Genomic DNA, 21,814 nt, shown 5'->3' with positions numbered 1-21,814 from the left:
TAGGGTTGATAATTAAATTTATTATCAACGTCAAGTATTTTAGTAGAGAAACGACAAGTTTCTTTGATCTGTTTCCAACGTAGATCGCATGCGCACTGAGAAACGCGCGACTTATTCTCGCGGGAGATTTTTTAGACTTGAACTTGTGCTTTTAATTTTGAATTCTAAATTACTTTAACGTTTGATTAAATATCATCAAAACATATTGACTGAATTCGAAATTATATAAATAATTAAATGAAATAGATCTTATTTAAACATTAGAAGATCTATAATAATTTTATTTAATTATTAAAGCACATTTTTTTATCGACTAGACTTTTAAATCGACAATTAAACGAGTTCGCGTGCTTCATTTGCATGTGAATTTGCGTTAATTAGTTGCATATGCATTAATATATGTGAATTAAATAGATGTTAGAATAAAAAACATAAAAATTTTATTAATATTAAGGAATTATTAAATTAAAAAAATGATTGCATCAGATTTTAGGGCTTGGTGGTGTGAGGAACGCGTCATAGCTGCTAGAGAGCGGGGGGGAGGGTAGTCAGGGGATAAGGGCGCGATTGGCCGGAAATCCCCTCTACATGCGTAGAGAGGAAAGGGTACCAATGAAATTATTTTCTGCGCTGGGCGACTAGTAAGTGGGGGTGAAGTGGGGGTGAAGTGAGCGTCCTAAGGGCTAGGGTGGAAAGGGCTAGTTGGCACCCGACATTCGATGTGTACGCATCGTTTTCGACGTGTTCAACTATTTTTAAAAATTCTGTTGACTTTTTTTTTTAATTTTTTTTTTTCCTTAATGACGTCATTAGTCATTTTTGAAAAAAATTTTTTTTTTCAACCGGCGTCTACGCAAGTTGAAAAAATTAATTTTTTTTTTTAAATTTTTTTGTCAACCCAATTAAATATACAAGTCAACAGTATTTTTATATATTAATTAGTGTTGATTGTTTAGATAGATTATCAATGGATTCCAACGAGGAAAAATTATTTTCTGATGTCTTGACTGGGAAGGAAGGATGGAACCAAAGAACACTGACCAGCCTCAATGAACTGCTAGCTGTCATCCTACCAGCTGATCAACTGGCATCGTTCGGCAGGGAAATAAAGTTATTTCTCTGTTGAGGTTTGTTATTGTTTTTTAGTTTCTGTCACTCTTTTCTCTTCTCCATTATAATCCATTTATTTAATTGCACTTTTTAATATTTATCAACGGTTCCGTATCTTTTTTTTTTTTTTCTTTAATTTAAATTCATTACGGTTTTAAATAGTCGAGTCTTTTGAATTCAATTTAGTTTCTTAAATTTAAAGTCGAGCCATTTGCAATAAATTAAATTCAGATTTTTAATAGTCGAGTCATTTAAATCAAATTCGGTTTTTTTTAATTCAAGTCGAGTCTTTTAAATCAAATTGAGTTTTTTTAAATTAGAGTCGAGTCATTCGTATTAAATTTTTTAATATCAAGCCGAACATTTGCATGAAATAAATTTTTTTTTTTTTTTTAAATTCGTGTCGAGTCATTCGAATCACATTCAGTTTTTTAAATTTAAATTCGCGTCATTTTAATCAATAATTTTTTTTTTAATTGAAATTGAGCATTTGCATGAAAATAATTTTTTTTTTTAAATTCGTGTCGAGTCATTTGAATCAAATTGAGTTTTTTAAATTTAAATTCGAGTCATTTTAATCAATATTTTTTTTTTTTAAATTCGTATCGAGTTATTTGAATCAAATTGAGTTTTTTAAATTTAAATTCGAGTCATTTTAATCAATATTTTTTTTTTTTAAATTCGTATCGAGTCATTTGAATCAAATTGAGTTTTTTAAATTTAAATTCGAGTCATTTTAATCAATATTTTTTTTTTTAATTGAAATTGAGCATTTGCATGAAAATAATTTTTTTTTTTAAATTCGTATCGAGTCATTTGAATCAAATTGAGTTTTTTAAATTTAAATTCGAGTCATTTTAATCAATATTTTTTTTTTTAATTGAAATTGAGCATTTGCATGAAAATAATTTTTTTTTTTAAATTCGTTTCGAGTCATTTGAATCAAATTGAGTTTTTTAAATTTAAATTCGAGTCATTTTTATCGATATTTTTTTTTTAATTGAAATTGAGCATTTGCATTGAATTCAGTTATTTTTTTTTTTTTTTTTTAAACTAAAGTCTAGTCGTTTACATTAGTATTAGTTTGTTTAAATTAAATTGAGCAGTTAAATTTATTTTAAAATCAGTAGAATCAGTAATATTCGAGTCATTTTTTAATAATTCAATTAATAGGGTGTAAATTCATAAACACATACACACATTAACTTTTTAAAATTAGATTAACCCACATTTTATTAGAAATAGAATTACATATTTTTCAACACTTTTTTTTTTTCTCTAATAAATTAAATTCGAGTTTTTTTGCAAGTCGAGTCATTTAAATTAGAGACAGTTTTTTAAAAGTAGAGTCATTTTAATTACAGTAAAACCATTCGCGTTAAATTCAATTAAAGTAAATTCATTCAATTTTTAAAAATGCCATTTAAATTAAGTTAGTTTTTAGAAAGTAGAGTCATTTAGTTATTTGAACTTAGTCTTGGTTTTTTTTTTTTTTTTTTTTTTTTTTTTTTTTTTTTTTTTAAATTCATTTTAATTAGAGTCTTTTGAATCACAAGCAGTACTAACCGAGTAAACTTTTTTTTTCTTTTTCTTATAAATTAAATAACTTCCTTCTGGAGTTATCATTTTTTTTTTTTTAATTTAACATGGGGTATAGATTGATTTTTTATCAATAGCCTTCTGCTGTTGACAATTTAAACACACCATTTTTTACCCACTCCACACACATAAATACGCACTTTGCGTATACCCAACTCACTCCCTTGTATTGCTAGGATAATTTTTTATTTTTAAATCGGGGTAATTAGATTAATTAGTGGACCAGTAATAGGTTTTTCGTTGAGAGTATTCTCTCAGTAGAATCACGCGTTAAATTGTAGAGTCAACCAACCCTTCCCCAACAATTGCCACTCTTACCCTTTTTTTTTTTAATTAATTCGTATTGGGTTTTTTTCCGCGAAATGGGATATTGGTCTAGTGATTTAGCTGGGGGTTTATGGGTATTAGGGATTATAAGGGATTATAAGGACACTTGGTTCTTATAATTTAGGTCAAATTAAATTCACGCGAATTAGAGTCTAAAAATATATATCGCTCTATAGATCTTAAAGGCGAAAAATATTGTTACGCTGTTATGGGTGGCCAACCATAACAGCGTATATAAAATATTTTTTTTATGCATTAAAATTTAAAAAAAATTTATTTTTTTCATTTTTTAATGTATAAAAAGCTGAAAAAAGAAATTTTCCCTGATCAGTTTTAATTTTTAATGGATTATTCTGTCCCACCCTTTGAGTACCCGGGTGCGATTTGGGTGCCGGTCTCAATCCATAAAAAATTTTTCTGATCATAACTTTTCTTTTTTAAGTGTTTAAGTGTCTATAGAGCGGTGTGTATTTTTCATTTATTATTATTATTATTATTATTATTTAAATAATTAGAGTCACTTTTGCTGCGTTAATTAATAAGTTAGTAACTATAGAAGGGGAATAATATAGGACTGGGGTTTTGATGTCACTAGACTGATCGGGGAAGTAGATTAATTAAATAACTTGGGTTTTTTTTAAATTAGAGTCACCTTATCCCTTTTTTATAAGAGTGGTGATTTACCCCCCCCCCTTTTTTTTTTTAAATTCAAGTATTAGCGTCACGCTTTTATTAGATATTTAAGTTACTGGTTCAGGGGTTTTGAAATTAGAATCAATTTTGCATAGGGTTTATTTTTTAGCTTAAATTCACATACACCCCCCCTTACACTACCCACTGAGACTCTGTTCATCTTCAATGAAATCGAGTCATACCTTACACGTCGCCGTAAGTTGAGGTTACTCACAACCTCGTTTACGGCGACTTTAACTTACACACCAATCTATACCCCTAATTTTTTTACCCTTAAATTCATTTAATGTAGATTCAAATTAAAAAAGACACCTGGCACTCGGTCAGGTGTCAATAGCTGTAGAGTCTTGAGTTTACTCGTTAGCATTGCTTGTATGTAGTATTAATTTGATTAGAGTCACATTAAAAATCCATTTTTTTTTTTTTTTTTTTTTTTTTTTTTTTTTTATATAAAAATTTAATTTAAATGGCATTTTTGCGTAAAAAAAACCCTGGCACTATGTCAGGCGGTCGCGTTATTTAATTGTTAGTTTTTTTGTAATATAAATCTTGATCTTCTGAGCTGGTACGCATAACCCTCTGGTTTGATCGATGTCGATCCTCATTGGTCGTATACTCTAAGAAAATCTATCATTATCATGTTTTTATCGGTATTATCATTATTATTGTTGCTGCCATAATTAATATCAATACCATTATCATATTATATAATGATAGTGTAATTGGCCCTAACAGGTCACATTACACAATTGATATTAATATTGACTGCAATGGTTTTATTGATGATATCATAATGATGTGATATTATAGTGACTTTTGTGTGCGATCAAAACGGGGAGTCGATTTATCGATTGGCTGGTGGCCTAATGCTACACATACGGTTCGGTTTTGATGGAAATATATTACGTAGTTTTTATTATCGTTTTAAAAAACAGTAAAACACACATACACTCACTTTTTTATCACACATGTATTTACACCCCAATTATTTTTTTTAATTTCAATTTTATAAATTTAGAGTTATTAGAATTATAGTCGACCTTTTAATGGTCGAGTCATTTAAATTAAAGTCATTTTCACAGAACTAGAGTCATTTTAAGTAGTATAATTTTTTATCATGATCTAAGTCGAGTCATTTAATTTAGTGTTAATTTATTAGAGGTAAAATCAGTTTTTAAAAAGTAGAGTCACTTAAATTAGAGCTAGTTTTCCATTTTTTATTTCAATTAACTGATTAACTCAATGTAAATGCTCATTTACGTCTAATTTTTTTGTCAATTTGAGTCATTTTTAAACAGTAGAGTCACTTAATTTATCATCAAATTATCTGAAGTAGAGTCAGTTTTGTTTTTCCCACTAATCGAGACTTGGCATTAGGTCAAGTTACCCTATCGTTTTTTAAATTTAAATTTTTAATTGAATGTCGATCCACTTTTGTCGTATACTCTAAGAATATCTATAATCATCATGTTTTTATCGGTATTATCATTATTATTGTTGCTGTCATAATTAATATCAATACCATTATCATTTTATAATGATAGTGTAATTGGCCCTGGCAGGTCACATTACACAATTGATATTAATATTGACTGCAATGGTTTTATTGATGATATTGATAATGATGTGATTTTATAGTAATTTTTGTGTGCGGTCGAAAGAGGATTCGATTTCAATTAATGAATTTAATGTAAATGCTCATTCACCCTCAATTTTTTTTTTCGTTATCTAAGTCGAGTCATTTTAAAAGCAGTCGAGTCATTTAATTTAGCGTCAATTTATTAGAAGTAAAATCAGTTTTTAAAACGTAGAGTCACTTAAATTAGAGCTAGTTTTATATTTTTTATTACAATTGATTCATTTAATGTAAATGCTCATTTTCGCCTAATTTTATTTTATCGTTATTTAATTCGAGTAATTTTTAAGACAGTCGAGTCCTTTAATTTAACGTCATTTTGATAGAAATAGAGTCAGCTTTTAAAAAGTAGAGTCATTTGAGTTAGAGCCATTTTTTAAAAATTTTTTTATTTTTTATTTAAATTTATTAATTAACTTAATGTAAATGCTCATTCACTTCTAATTTTTTTATCGTTATTCAATTCGAGTCATTTTTAAACAGTAGAGTCACTTAATTTATCATCAATTTATCTGAAGTAGAATCAGTTTTGTTTTTCCCACTAATCGAAACTTGGCATTAGGTCAAGTTACCCTATCGTTTTTTAAATTTAAATTTTTAATTGATATCGATCCACTTTGATCGTTTACTCTGAGAATATCTATTATCATCACGTTGTTATCGGTATTATCATTATTATTGTTGCTGCCATTATTAATATCAATACCAATATCATTTTATAATGATAGTGTAATTGGCCCTGGCAGGTCACATTACACAATTGATATTAATATTGACTGCAATGGTTTTATTGATGATATTGATAATGATGTGATTTTATAGTAATTTTTGTGTGCGGTCGAAAAAGGGTTCGATTTCAATTAATTAATTTCATGTAAATGCTCATTTACCCTCAATTTTCTTTATCGTTATCTAAGTCGAGTCATTTTTAAAATAGTAGAGTCACTCAAATAGGAACCATTTTTTTATTTTTTTTATTTTTATCGATTAATTTAATGTGAATGTACTTGCCCCCCCCCCCTGTTTTTTAAAATTAAAGTTATGGAGATTTGAGTCACTTTTATAATAGTAGAGTCACTTCAATTAGAGTCATTTTTTTAACAATCGAGTCATTTTTTTAATTCAATTCATTTTTTATACAATTGAAGTCATTTTTTTTTAGAATTAGAGTCATTTTTTTTTTTAAAGTAGATTCAAGTTTATTAGAGTCATTATTTTTCAAAAGTAGAGTCACTTTTATTAGAGTCATTTTTGCAGAAGTAGAGTCATTGTTTTTAGAGTCATTTTTTTTTCTCCAATTAATGAATTAATTTATTGCAACTGGTCAGGTTACCCTATAGTTTTTTTAATTTTAATTTTTAATCTATGCTGATTTTCTGAGCTGGTATGCATAACCCTCCGGTTTGATCGATGTCGATCCTCTTTTGTCGTATACTCTAAGAATATCTATCATTATCATATTATTATCGGTATTTTCATTATTGTTGTTGCTGTCATAATTAATATCAATACCATTATCATATTATATAATGATAGTGTAATTGGCCCTGGCAGGTCACATTACACAATTGATATTAATATTGACTGCAATGGTTTTATTGATGATATCATAATGATGTGATATTATAGTGACTTTTGTGTGCGATCAAAACGGGGATTCGATTTATCGATTGGCTGGTGGCCTAATGCTACACGTACAGTTCAGTTTTATTAGCATTATTATTTTGAAAACATAAAATAAAACAAGATACGAGATCCGCCCCGACATGTTTAATCATAATCTTTTTTTTTTTTAGGTTTAGAAATCAAAATTTTGTTTTTTTCTACAGATTTCGCAATGTTCCGTAATTTCATCACGAATTTTTTTTTAATTTTTTAATTTTTTTTAATTTTTTAGGTTTTGACGGATAATTTTTTTCTAATTTTTTTCAAGATTCCGGAGACATACCTAATCCTCACCCTATTGAAGTTACTCGGGCTTTCAATTAATTTTTGTTTTTTTTTTTTCTAAATATTTTTTTTTTCCAGGTTTAGGTACATAGTTTGGATTTACTTTTTGGTAGATCTTTTATGACGTGTCTAATCTAGAGTCCACTGGAATCTATACTGACATGACTGGCCTATGAGGACCAGAATAATTTCAAGGACAGTGATGCTGCTGAGCATTGACGACAAGGTGGTCCAGATCCAAGGACACACCGCCGCTCTAATTATTTTTTTCTGGTGCATATTTATTTCTACATCCTTCTTTTTTTTCATAGTAATATATATGCCCGGTATTAATCTATTGGGGTATATATTTTAGTTTCAGATCCAGTCAACAAGAAGGATGCCCAACTTGAAGGATGCCCAGGGATGCCAAGGACCAAGAGGAGGACCAGAACCAGGACCAGGACCAGGACCAGGACCAGGAAGATTAGTTATTAATTTTATTTAAGCTTAATTTTAATTTCTATTATATAATTATTGTATTATGGTGTGAGTGTGATGGATGATGTAGGAGTGATTTATAATTTAAGATTTTAATTTATAATTTTTTTTGTAAGAATGAGTACGAGTGGCATGTTTTTATTATTGCTTGGCTTGTGCATGGTTTTTTTTTTTTTTTAATTCGGGTTTGATTGCATGGTTTTGGTTGTTTATGTTTAATTTAATTTTTTCCCCTTTCTCCCATTACCTCTTAATTTTAAGTTTGTATGATTATTATTTAATTGTATGATGAATGTGTGTGATGTTTTTTATTGCGATATCCGGGCCTGGGTATTATTTTTAAGTCTTAATTTTAAGAAATTTTATTTATAAAATTTCAGTATTTATATTCTTTATGTATTTATTTTCGTAATTTTGTACTGTATAATATTTTGTATTTATTGTCATTTAGCTTTTTTGTTGGTCACCAATCGAGTGACCACTGTGTTGGTCGGGTTTTATCACTGATAAAATCCTCCGATTTAAACCGATAGATTCCGGGTCTATCGGATTTTTATCGGAGTATTTTATCAGTGTCGAGGTTTCCCAAACGGGCTATTTTCTTTCTACCAAAAGAAAATAGCTTAGACCACTACAATTGTATTTTTAAATAAATACAATTGTAGGTGAATGCGCACAGTATAGGAAGTCGGTCCTCAGCCGCTTTTTTTTTTTTTTTTTTAAATAATAAATTTTTACTTTTATTATTTTTAATCGAGCATTTATAATTGAAAAAAAAAACCTTCCCTTTATTTTTAATTCAATCTTTTAGTTTATAAGTAGAAATAAGTATATATAAGAAAGTGAGAAATAACTATAATTAAAAAGAAGCCGAAGAATTCTTATAAACGCAGGTAAATATTATAAATAATAAGCATTTATGCAGTTAAATAAACGAAAAAAATATGTATTATGAAAAAAAATATCTATTTATTTTTTTTTTTTTTTTTATGCATACATATTATGGATAATTTTTTTTTTATAATTATTTAAATTTTTTATTCACTTCTTCTTCAAAATATTTATTTCTTGTATGACATTCGTCTTACAGAAAATGAATATTACTGTGAAGAATTAAATGAGAAAAATAAATTTCAATTTTATATATATATATATATATATTTTGAAAAGAAAAAAAAATCTCTGCAGAATGTTTTCTGAAAGATTTTTTATTTTTTTAAATGTTTGCGCATGCGCGCTAGAACATTGGTTCTGGCTTTTTTTTTTCATTGGGTGCTTTCTAATTTTGAAATTTCGCGCTGAGTTGGCGCTACTGCGCGTTGCTGTGTTCAACGTTCAAATTTTTCTAAAGTGGGGGTGGGAGAATGAATCGCAAATCGATTGGTTTATATCAACTGGCGGTCCAATAGCGGCAGTCAGTATCATCGACTACGGCAGTAGTAGTCCAGATCCTTCTTTACGTTAAAATTGAAACACAGTATTGTTGTTAATGCGCGGAATTATCCATAAAATTTATTGCTCATACTCATTGTTTAATTAAAATGTGCAGTATTTGTAAAATTTTAATTGTGGAAAGTGTCTGTGGTGTCGTTAAGTGTTGAGTGTTTAGTGCTAGTGTCAAGTGTTGCGAATTGCTGATGTTGATATCTTCATAGTTCCTGAGCAAAATCATCTGGCATCGTCTGGTGAGAAATAGCAGTTAAGTGAATTTTTTTTAGCTGCAATGCACTTGGAGCAATTTAATTTGAATCTCCAAGTGTATTAGGATACCCTTCTGCATATTATTTCCCCACCAAGGTTTGTTCAAACACTTAAGTGTTTTTTTTTAATTTTTTAAATATTTTTTATCATATTCTGCCGCCATTTTATTTTGACTTACGATTTTTAATTTTCTTCAATATCTCATAATTTATTTTTCAAATATTTAAATTTACCTTGCGAGTAATAAAAATAATTAATAATTAATAAGGATTCCGAAATGCGTAGTGCTGCAGCTGCTCGCAGCGCATTTCGGAGTGCACCCAATAACAACATTTTTAATTTCATCACGTAATGGTTACAACTAAATTCACTCGATAACCGTAAGTTGATGAAAAGTTTTCCTTGAATTTTCCAAAAAAGTTGACGACAGGTTGCAGCAGTAATATCTAAAACCAGTAAAACCACAGCTTCGGTCGGTTGTTTTTCTCAGCATAAGTCAGTGAGTCTTGATTTTCTAGGATTTTTCCGATCTAGATGCCCGAATCACGGTAAAATGAAAATCTAATTTGACTTATGACGCCTGGTCGGGCCAGGGAGAATGCTGCTCATGTATTCTTACGGAAAGTGGCCTGTAATTTTGCTCGTTGGGAATAACTCTAGATAATATTAACATTTTTTGTTCAATACAGTGTCCTCTAATAGAAAAACCCTGGAAATTTCTACTCGAGTACCTAAAAAAACATTTTTTATAGGTATAATAGTTTCTCTTCGGGAAATGATTTTCAGTGCATGGACATTTCGCGACAATATGACAATATATATATCTCGAATCAAATACTCGGTTGATAATGAACCGGAGGAACGTGTCTACTGACCTCCGTAGTGACCAACTGTATTCAAAGCAAAATTACATTTCTGAAATTGACCTCCACCTTTTCTCTTCGCCAAAGAGTACACTGTAAAAAATCACCGGGGTAAGTCCAAACGGTGTAGGTGTTAAAATTATCGGTGTTAAATTTACCCCCGAAAGCGGTGTTAAAATAACGCCGCCACCGGTGTAAATATTATGTACCGGTGTTAAAATAACGCCGCCACCGGTGAAAATATTCTAGACCGGTGTTAAAATATTTTATTTTGTGAATATTTTTACTTACTCGATCACTATACGTGTTAATAAATGATATTCTTTATTAATTTTCATAAAGTACTGACATTTTTTGTGTTTTATAATCTTTAAAGTTAATAATCCAAGCGGACGCAGTTTACCCTGCTTTAACACCGGTATTTTTAACACCGGTGTAATTTCATTTTTACACCGGGCGGAGTTAAAACGAGTCCATTTTTAACACCGCTCTTTTTACAGTGTATTTACTATTATTGAAATATGGTTTATACTATACTTTACCATAATCGAATAAGTTGTAAATTATTGGCGACATATGAGCAATAAAACAACGAAAAGTTTAAAAAAATATGATTTGTTTATTTAATATACATAGCGTTTAATAATATTAATAATTAGTCAATAAGATATTTAATTAATTATTTGACTTAATAATTAACTTATTTTGTTTTTTAGATTTTACTCTCAATATTGTTATACATAAGTCTTGACATTTAGAACAATAAAATTTATAAATTTAATTAAAATTATAATTTATTTATAATTTTTAGACAGTGATTGTAAAGTCTTTGGGTGATTTAGACAGCGAGTTGGAAAGAGGTCCGGAACGTTTTCTATGAAGTTTGAGCTTCATATCAATATCACATTCCGCCTCGCTTGTTTCATGAGCATCCATGAACCCTGAGGGTGGTTTGAGCTCTAATGTGGATAATTCATTACCCCAGTCTTCGCGCGGTTGCTGCTCTCTTGAGCGTAATCTCGCGTTTCGTTGATAATTGCGTGAGGTTGAGGTTGAGGTTGATGATGAGGATGATACTTGTTGTGGATCATTGAATAAACACAATGACTCAACCGATCGACGTCCCACTGGGGCTTCTTTGTGTCGATCTATTGATGATGCATTTAATCGTGAACCTGTGGCAGTATGACTTGGCGAGGGTGCTGCCGAATAAGAACGCACTCCAGTTGTTCCATCTGAATTTTTTGGCGACGGTCGTATTATATTTTCAACTCTTGACCCACCAACATCTGGTGTTATTACATGACTTCTTTAAATTAAATAATTAATAATCATCATCATAAATTTAATCATCGCAATGCTTCAACTAATTGTATATATATCTAGAAATTTACCGTTGCTTTTCTAATCTAGGAAAGGTTTTTCTTTCAGAAATTGGTGACGGCTCGGTTGATGTACTTGATTCGTGAGTGTGGTATAGTACATCTAAAAAAAATCCACAAACAAAATTATTTAAATACTTATTTATTATTATTTATTAATGTTGAGGAAAGCGGGGTAATATGGGATACAAATAAATCTGTTATATTTTTTTATTTTTCATAAAAAGTATCCCATTTTATCCCATATTTATTGCACACCTCAAACGTCAAGCAGATTTTTAATCTATTCACTTTGAAATAAATGAAAAATTAAAAAAAAAACGATAATTTGAATATTCAAGTTTTCGGTTGGTCTGTTAGTATGGATGTAAACACGGTTTAATCCTATAAGTACACTTTGAATCGACTTAATTAATTTCGCATCAGCTTTAGATAAGTCTTGATTAAATGGTCATTTAAACCCTTGTTTAATAGTTAATAAATTAATTAAAATAATTACAGTCGTATTTAATTAATTTGTTTTTTAATATAAAATTTGAGGTGGGCATTTTTAAGCCAACTATAAACTCAGTTCTAATGAATAATTTACAAGGAAGCAGTTATTTGTATAATGGACTCATCTTACCCGGCTTTCCCTTGATAAATAATTAACAAACAATTGAATACTAATACTAACTTACTATGATGAACCGGCCTTGGAAAAATAGCAAGTCGTTGCTCGCGGCCTCGCTGGGGCCCGGAATTAGGTCCTGGTGAGCGAGTTAAAATAGACGTCGGTGCCGAATCATCAAGGTGATTAGATGATTCTGTGCGACTGCTTGTCCCAACTTCGGTGTCACTGTCCGAGCCAAGTGTGTCGTATTCCTCAGACTCAGACTTGAATGACTTTGATTTGCGTCTTGAACGACTTCGTACTTTTGTGTACTGATCAACATCGATCTGGACAGTAAAAAGATAAATTATAATTAAAATATAAAAGTTTAATTGCGTATTGAAAGTGTACCTGAGCGCCTTGCAACATTGTTTCACTCCTCTCATAAAAATACGCCTGTCGTATTGGATTTGCTGAAAGATTTTCTTGCTCTGGTAAATGAAATGTTGCGTACGGATAAATGTCTTCCGAGTACTCGGGTATCCGTTCCAATGCATTTACTTCCCGACAAGGGGATTGTTGACTAGGCTTACGTACGGTTGCATAATACTGTTCTCTTTGTTCCATATTGTGTTTGTTATCTAATGCCGCTTGTGTTTGGGAACTTGGATCATTACCTCTTCTGCCTCTCAGAGAATCTATTTAAATTTAATAAACAATTGTTTATCCAGCAAACAAATAGTTAAATAAATAAATAAATAAATAATTGGTTGGTTTAGTCTAATAATTATTTACGTGTTTTAAGACAAAAACAAACACCGCCAATGACAAGTATAACAGCAACAACAGATATAACACTGGGCGCAAGTACTTGTGCATCGAAATAGACCGGCGTGACCTTTATTTCAGGCAGCCGGCCGTCATGAATTCTCGTTAAATCGCCAGGACTCGTTGTACTAAATAGGTATTCCGCTTGAGTTGATCCGGCATTATTGTATCCTGTCACTCGTAATTCATAGCTTGTTCCGCTTTCCAAATTGACAATAGGAAATCTTGATTGTGGTGACACATTATTCGATACTAAAAAATATATAAATCAATTTTTTGTTACTACTAAAATTATCCCATAAAATAATAAAAGTAATATTTTTCCGCAGTAAATATTCCATATTTAATTTTTCTTTCCTCTATTCGATTCTCGGCTATTATATACCTGAATAATAAATTTAATAATTCATTTAACGTTTATACTCTTGTTATTTATTCAACATTAAAGTACACGAGCATAATATAATGCGTTATCCAATCCATATCTATGCATACATACTGATGAGTTTACAAAAGAAACAAAATATTTTAATGATATAATAAAAAAAATAGGCTGTAGACGATGAAAAGCCTGAGGCAGGATATAAAAAAAATAAAACTGCTGGTATGAAAATTTATAAATAATTTAAAATAATTAAAATAATTACCAAGAAGCCAATCGCCGGGTAATCGTTTGTACTCGACAACAAAGTAGAGTAATGGGCAGCCGCCGTCTTGCCATGAAGTCAGTTCGAGTACAACGGAAGTCATATTGGTCCGTATGAGATGTTTTTTATGGGGAGGAATGGGCTTAGAGCCTTTAGTTCGCGCAGTTTCCATTTTACTTGCACTCCCGCTGCCGATGCGGTTGAAAGCAGCCAAAGTAAATTGATATTTAGTGCCGCACTGCAAACCCCCGAGCAAATGGGTGCTAGCACGTCTGTCAAGCATAACTTCTTCCCATTCTGCGAATTCCTTACGATAAGCCAGCACAAATCCCTTTATGGGCGCGCCCCCGTTATCTCCCTGTTTCCACTGTAACTGTACCGCATCAGTTGTTGTACCAGTTGCAAGAAGCGTCGGAGGTGTTGGTGGAACTATGCGTAAAGTTTGTCAATTAAAACTTATAACTTTATATACCCGCCAACAAAAACATCATCTGCTGTATCTCATAACGCTGAACAAACTTTAACTCCCAAACAACATTTTTTTTTTTTTTATATCTTTATCTAAAGTAAATTAATTTTGTTTTTTTTTATTTTTTTGTCAGATCAATTTAAAGTTTACTTTTAGTTGTGTTTTACTCTTGACTGAACAAACAAATATTTATAAAATATATCCGTAATTTACTTATTGCTGGTTATTTATTTCCGTATTTTTTTACTTAATTAAATTTTATTTTAAACAATAAAATAATTATTATAAATAATTTACCTTGTACTTGTAAACTATAAACAATTTCATCAAATCCCAGTGAATTTTTAACATGACATGAATAATTTCCTTCTTGACTTCGCTGTACGTTTCTCAAAATCAATGTATGATCTGCTCCGATATCCACTCTGAGTAAAAAATATTAAAGTCAGCAAAAAATAAATAAAAATAAATATAAACTGCTATTAATTACGTAAACAAATCTATTAATTAAAGACCTTTGATTCTTTTGCAATTTAACATCCCCCAATCGCCAATCAACTGTGGGCGCTGGTACTCCAACACACAAACAATGAAATCTTACGTCAACACGCCAAGACGTTATTATTGGAGCTCCAAAAGATACAATAGCTGCTGGAACTAATTACGAAAAGTTAATTAAAATTTAATGAAATAATTTTATCGAGCTACAATCTAAAGTTTATTCTTAAAAAAAAAAGTTAATTAATAAGTCGAACCACAGAACTACTAACTTGCCCGTGATTTAATATTTTTAAAAATCAAAGATATATTTAACAATTACATCAAATCGTCGGGATAAAAATAAATTTCCTTTGATCAAGATTCCAATTCCGCAAATTAAAAAGTAAAATAAAATAAATTTAAGTAATTGTTAATTATTAACAAAACAATTAACGAAAGTAAAGTAAATTTATTGTAGTCGTAAAGTAGCTTCTTTATTTATAATTAAATAAAGTTTAAAGTATAAGAAATAAGAACTGCCGAAGGAATAGCGCCGACGATTGACGAGAGAATAAAATAAAATAATAAAAAAGTTTTATATGTAAACCTATAGTCACAAAAGAAAATTACATTCTTGTAACTTTAAACGTTCCTCCGTACTATAAACTTTGTCGAGAGGGAACTAATTATTTCTCTGGTTCTTGTTTAACTTGTACTTCCTCCACACCACCACCAGTAACTCGTTCAGGATCAATTTCTTTTCTCGCTGTCTCATTTTATTATCAAGTTACTTAATAAAATTTTATAGCTCAATGCACCTCGAGATATCGCTATTATTATTATTATTATTATTATTTGAATTAAAGTATAATAATTAACTTTAATAACAAAATAGAGTTAACTGTTATTACTGAATGGTGATAAAATGTACCCGGAATAATAATTATGTTAGAGAATAAATTATCAAGTATCGCGGTTACTAACCGGTAGAACTTGGCTGAAGTTTGATGACCGGAGTGCTGGGTCCTTCTCCTACTTTGGTAGATGCAGTGACCCATGCTTCATAAGATTCCCGTAGTTTCAACCCCGTGGCTTCGTAGTGCAAACTTCGAGCTGGCAAAAAGTCTTTAATGATCTTTACTTCTTGGCCCTGATCCAGCGCTCGTATATACACGGTATACTTTGTGACAATACCGTTGGGTCGTTTTGGTGGCAACCACGATATAATAACAACATTTTCGGCACTTGGAACTGCCTTAACACGCTCAGGAACGTCTGGAACTACATTCAAATTTATTATTTTTATTTTTATAAATTTATACACTGTAAAAAATCACCGGGGTAAGTCCAAGCGGTGTAGGTGTTAAAATTTTCGGTGTTAAATTTATCCCCGAAAGCGGTGTGAAAATAACGCCGCCACCGGTGTAAATATTCTGTACCGGCGTTAAAATAACGCCGCCACCGGTGTAAATATTCTAGACCGGTATTAAAATAACGCCGCCGCCGGTGTAGATATTCTTTACCGGTGTTAAAATATTTTATTTTGTGAATATTTTTACTGTTACCCCGCTTTAACACCGGTGTATTACTCCTCCTACACCGATGTAATTTCATTTTAACACCGGGCGGAGTTAAAACGAGTCCATTTTTAACACCGCTCTTTTTACAGTGTACGCGTGTACATGTCGTACATGCTTTTAAATAACTCATTCAAAAGATTAAATAGTTATTTAAATCGATAGTTTTCAGACATTGGTTTATTAAATTTAAATATATTTATTTGACAAAAAATTGATGTTTTATAAAATATTTACCAGTTTCTTCAGTCATACATGAGATGGGCGTACTACTAACACCTTCACCGGCTCTTGTGTAAGCCAAAATTTGCACGGTATAGTTTGTGTAAGGTCTTAGATCGTGCAAAACGGTGCTAAGAGCTTGAGTAATCTTGGTATCTCTTGATCCCAAAGTTTCAGTACTTTCTTCATTAGCCGGTTCATATAAAAGTTTGTAGCCCTTTATTATACCATGAATTTTATCAGACGGGGGAGCTTTCCACGTAACTTGAATATTTTGACCAGTCAGTGCTGTACATGCAATGTTTTGTGGCGGCGAACTCGGTACTGGTTTAAAATATCATAAATTCCTTAGACGTATAAAAATTTACAGGCACTTATGCTAATTAGTTTAAGTATTTTAATAGATTAAATTGATTAAAATCACACCCGACACTATTTACTCATTTATCATTTAAACTAATGATTATATTTTCAAATAATAGATGATGATATTTATTGTTATTATACTAACCGGCTTCAAGGGTCTGAGTTATGACAGGATCAGAGCCAGGACCATCTCCTTTACTATTAAAAGCTTTCACCACTATACTGTACTCGGTAAATTTTCTTAACCCGGTCAAACGATATTCGTAAGATCCGTCTCCATTTCCTGTGATACCCACTCGGGTAATATTTGTTGCTTGTTCATCATCTCTTGATACACAAGACAAAAATAATAATAAAAATAAAAATAGGTTCTCTAGCAGAGCATATATTAGATTACAAGCATGACAAGTAAACTGATATGATAAAATAGATCCAACATAAATAAAAATAATAATGATAACAACATTAAAGAGATGTGTACATATATATATATTAAGAAAGACAATACCTCAGTATAGTGGATGCGATAGTGTAGCCGAGAAGCTCACCATTCCACAGAGATTGATCCGGAGGCTGCCATGTGATTTTAAGCTGCTGCGGACCCAGGGGCTCGGCGGTGACCTGCCGCGGAGGGCCACCCGGTATCTCCCCATCAGTCTGCACCTGCATTCCCATTGGGATTCATAATACACTCATACACGGAAAAAAATTAATCGTGAATGCAACATGATGCAGTCTTGGTAAATAAGCATGATGAAATCATGTTGCATTCACATGATTTATCATGTTTCGGTTACATGATAGTCATGTTGCATTCACATGATTTGTCATGTTTTGGCTACATGATAATCATGTTGCGGTAACATGAGAAAATCATGTGGCATTCACATGATAATCATGTTTCGGCTACATGACAATATGTTACCGCAACATGATTATCATGCAGCCGAAACATGACAAATCATGTGAATGCAACATGATTTTCTCATGTAGCCGAAACATGATTTTCTCATGTTATTGCAACATGATTATCATGCAGCCGAAACATGACAAATCATGTGAATGCAACATGATTTTCTCATGTTACCGCAACATGATTATCATGTAGCCGAAACATGACAAATCATGTGAATGCAACATGATTTCATCATGTTGCATTCACGATTAATTTTTTTCCGTGTATATACTATTTACAATGCTCAATGCATTGATGATTAACGATAATGGTATTCGCTTAATATTTATTTATATTTTTTTTATCGAATACTGACATGAAGAATGTCGCTTGGGGCTGATGTTCCGAGATGATTTTCCGCAAAAACACGAAAGTGGTAGGTGGTGGCAGGTTTTAGTTGTGATACCAGCGCGACCGTGTTGTCTCCTGCTACCGGCTGCGTGTTGTGGTCATGCCACACATCTTTTACATACAAGAGACACTTGTAACGATCAATCCCCCGGTATTAATAATTTTACAAAGTTATTATTATTATTATTTATATCGTATTACTGTCATTTTCATTAACATCAAACATCAATTTCATTTTATTTAATTAAATATCAATTATCGATTTACAGATAATCAAATAAAGTAAATTTTTTATGCCCCTCGATTTTCTATGGCATTCGTAATACGATATATTTAATATAATATATATATATAGATCATTAACGTCTTGAGGAGGTTATTGTTTAGTTTATCATTAGATACCCACATCAACTTGTTGTCTATGTATGCCTTGTTATGTATGTCAATATGTGTGGAATGTCATTCAATTAGTCTACTATATCTAGCAGCATACAACAGGGTTGTAACATTGTAGGTATTCAGATGATAAAAGTAAATGTTATGCTGTGAATAGGGTAAGTTAAATGATGTATGTGGCGTGTACTGATTTATTTATTTATCATTACTATTATTATTATCAAGAATATTAATAGATAACATACCGTCGGCTTCTTTGTATTGAATGATGTAGTTTGTGATGGGAGAGTCAGGATTCAATGAATCAGAGTCGCTGGAAGGCGATGACCAAGACAAAAGTATCGATCGACTTTTGAGCTCGGCAACGTGCAAATTTCGGGGAAAATTAGGTGGCTCTTGGACGAGGAGATGGATGGATGCTTTATCGATGCCATACGCATTGCTGGCAACGCACACGTACTCCCCGCGATCCTCATGACCGGCTTTAGTTATTCGTAATTCAGACGTCATTCCACGTGGCGTTGAATTATTCTCCAATATGTATCTGCAATGAGTACGTGATTTTGAATCTATTAGCCTTGTTTATTTAACGAACATTGATTATATCCAGGATGTAATTAAGTGTATTTATTATTAACTTATGCTAATCCTCGTTATTTATTTCAATTATTTTTATTTAACCAGTATTAGTACGAGGATTTATTTATTCGTTTAATTAAATTACTAAATCAAGTTTATTTTCATAATAATATCCATTAGTCGGCAAAGAACCGCGACAAAATAAAATTGAGTCAGATGATACTCTGTCTGCTATCGGATATTTAAAGTTTATCTTTGTGTCTGTCTGATAGCTTTTGATAGACACAATCACAAATATATATATATATATATAGATTATTTTAAAATATATAAAACGTATAAGAGGTAATATTATTGAAAAATTGAAAGAAAAAAAAATGACTTCTCTGAAATTAAATTTTACATAAAAAATATGGGACGATAATCAATTGGAGGCTGGCTTATCACTGAATAAAAATCCGTAACCGGGTTTTTTTGAGTTTTCTGGCAGATATGGGTAACATGTAGCGACATGACACTTTCCAACGATAATTAATTTTTTTTTCACGCTTCTAGATGACCCCTTTCTACGAACAATTAAATTTTTTGAGTCCCCTGAGTTTTTGTGACGCCATTTATCAGTTTTCATATAATTTCTTGGTATATTATTGTGAAAAATATTTGAATATGTAAATATAGGGGAGAGGGGGGCAGAGTGGGCCCCTTAAGGAAAATAATTATAATATCATTAATTTTTTTTACGCGTTTACTTCTTTTTAGACCCTTGATACTTATTTTCACTTCATTATGCTGCGCCCATTAGAATTGAAAAATCGAAAATTAGGGGCAAAGTGGGCCCTCCAAAAAATTTCGGATTTGATTTTTTTCATTCTTTACACGTGTGATATTTGCAAATAACTATAAAACAACTGTATTTTAATAATATAAAAGTCATTTTAATAGTCTGCTGCGATATAAATTTGAAACGTAATTTTATTATCTTTAACTTTCTTAATAAATTATATTTAATAAACAGTTTTGGTGGTCTATTTTAGCCCTCATTATATAAGAAATTTCGATAAGCTAATTATCTGTCCGAATTTAATGGCGTATAGAAAATTTTGAGGAGCCCACTTTGCCCCCATATTTTTCGAAGTTTTAAAAATTTCAAGGGGCCTACTCTGCCTCCAGGGGCTCACTTTGCCCCCTCCTCCCCTATAAGATCATATTAATTTTGTTAAATTTTAAATAAGCGGGACAATGTATTATATTTTTTTTTTCATTGATTTCGTATATTTTTAAGGTCACATTACATATTATTGATCAATAAAAAGTTGAACCTTTAAAAGTCGCAATGAAATATTTTCAGTAATTTAAAAAATAATTTTCTATCATCTGAAAAAATTTCGCGATTACTGGATTGAATAAATAAATAATGAATGAATTTAAAAATACCTTAAATCATAAATTGGTTCAATTCTGCCGCCGCGATTACGCCAACTGATATCAAGAGGTGAATCACCTTCAGCCTCACATCTTAAAGTTGCTGTTTCACCTCTTCTGACAGATTCTTGACGGGTTTTTATTTCAACATGCGGCCCCGCTGAACAAAAAAACATAAATAAATGAATTTACAATTTTACCAAAAAACATATCTATAATTTCATTTTAAAAAAACGTTATTTTTTTAGAATCCGTTTAATCAATAAAGACTGTGTGACATTTATAAATAAAAGCGTATTATAATAGAATCGAGTCAGGTAGAATTTGGTTGATGCATATTTTAAATAGCCACTGGCATAGCCGTTAAATATTTTACCATGAACTGTTAGACGAATGAGTTTGCTGAGACCAGGGCCTATACCATTGCTGCCTTGGCACATGTAAAACCCACTGTGTTCTCTCGATACTCTCGGAATTACCAACGAGCCATTCTTTGAAACTTCAATGCCCTCCATACCTCCGTATCCAAGCTCTCGATAGTCTCCCGGTGTTTCACCTGTATTTTTTTTTTTTTTTTTTTATAATTACAAATGTATTAATAATATATTTTAAATAAATTGTGCAAGTAATCAAACATAATTAATTTTAACAAGAAATGTAAAGAAAAAAAATTTTTATTTTTAATGAAATAAAATATATAGTATAATAGTTTGACAAGAATCTCGTGAGGTTAGACGAAACTAATTTTCTTTCAGCATTGTATAAATATATGTACGTATGTATGTGTGTATAGAAAAGCTCATTCGCAACTGAATGAAAACGCTGAGTGCACCGATCAGCAAAATTCATGACGAATAGAACAAAGTTCTCCACAGCTAACACTGTCGAATAGACCTCGAGTTAATGAAGGCTTGGGTTTTCAACCGTCAACCCCTACAATTCATTGTTCAAGTAAAATACATTCAAGAACGAAATTCATTAAAATCATGCAATCTAAAACTTTACCGCGACTACTGCAGTTATACAATAACTTAACTTAAATTTTTCTGTTTCACTAAAAAATTTTATAAAAAAATAATTATTTTTATAAGTAGTCATTTATTTATTTATTGTAATTACATGCAAGACAAATTATAAATTCTTAAAACTTAATGCTGCTGAAACTCGGAAACAAATTTTTTTAAAAATA

At 30.9% G+C, this 21,814-nt stretch overlaps 1 protein-coding gene and 1 long non-coding RNA gene across 7 annotated transcripts in view; one reads left to right on the top strand and one right to left on the bottom strand.

Annotated features, from left to right (window-relative positions):
- The first annotated feature begins 716 nt into the window (after positions 1-716).
- Positions 717-8,492, top strand: LOC130666604 (uncharacterized). Its single transcript, XR_008989713.1, has 3 exons — positions 717-1,127; positions 7,394-7,588; positions 7,671-8,492. It is a non-coding gene; the product is annotated as an uncharacterized LOC130666604 (long non-coding RNA).
- Positions 8,493-10,982: 2,490 nt separating this feature from the next.
- Positions 10,983-21,814, bottom strand: part of LOC130666501 (cell adhesion molecule Dscam2-like) — a 56,865-nt gene continuing 46,033 nt past the window's right edge. For 3 of the 6 annotated variants that reach the window (XM_057467545.1, XM_057467546.1, XM_057467548.1), the window contains 16 exons: positions 21,002-21,181; positions 20,638-20,785; positions 18,870-19,168; positions 18,194-18,339; positions 17,431-17,585; positions 17,068-17,249; positions 16,572-16,880; positions 15,742-16,038; positions 14,793-14,934; positions 14,575-14,702; positions 13,809-14,237; positions 13,129-13,413; positions 12,745-13,031; positions 12,422-12,680; positions 11,754-11,844; positions 10,983-11,668 (listed from right to left, as the gene is read on the bottom strand). In XM_057467545.1, coding sequence (XP_057323528.1) covers positions 11,167-11,668; positions 11,754-11,844; positions 12,422-12,680; positions 12,745-13,031; positions 13,129-13,413; positions 13,809-14,237; positions 14,575-14,702; positions 14,793-14,934; positions 15,742-16,038; positions 16,572-16,880; positions 17,068-17,249; positions 17,431-17,585; positions 18,194-18,339; positions 18,870-19,168; positions 20,638-20,785; positions 21,002-21,181 — 3,839 coding nt within the window. In that variant the 3' untranslated portion in view covers positions 10,983-11,166. Of the gene's footprint in view, positions 11,669-11,753; positions 11,845-12,417; positions 12,681-12,744; positions 13,032-13,128; positions 13,414-13,808; positions 14,238-14,574; positions 14,703-14,792; positions 14,935-15,741; positions 16,039-16,571; positions 16,881-17,067; positions 17,250-17,430; positions 17,586-18,193; positions 18,340-18,869; positions 19,169-20,637; positions 20,786-21,001; positions 21,182-21,814 lie in introns of all 6 variants that reach the window. The other 3 variants (XM_057467547.1, XM_057467550.1, XM_057467549.1) reach the window with 3 other exon arrangements.

The sequence above is a fragment of the Microplitis mediator genome, chromosome 4, assembly GCF_029852145.1.
Source record: "Microplitis mediator isolate UGA2020A chromosome 4, iyMicMedi2.1, whole genome shotgun sequence".
In the NCBI taxonomy this organism is placed as follows: domain Eukaryota; kingdom Metazoa; phylum Arthropoda; class Insecta; order Hymenoptera; family Braconidae; genus Microplitis; species Microplitis mediator.
Note: the sequence above shows the minus strand (reverse complement) of the source record. Positions and strands in the feature narration are given on the sequence as shown.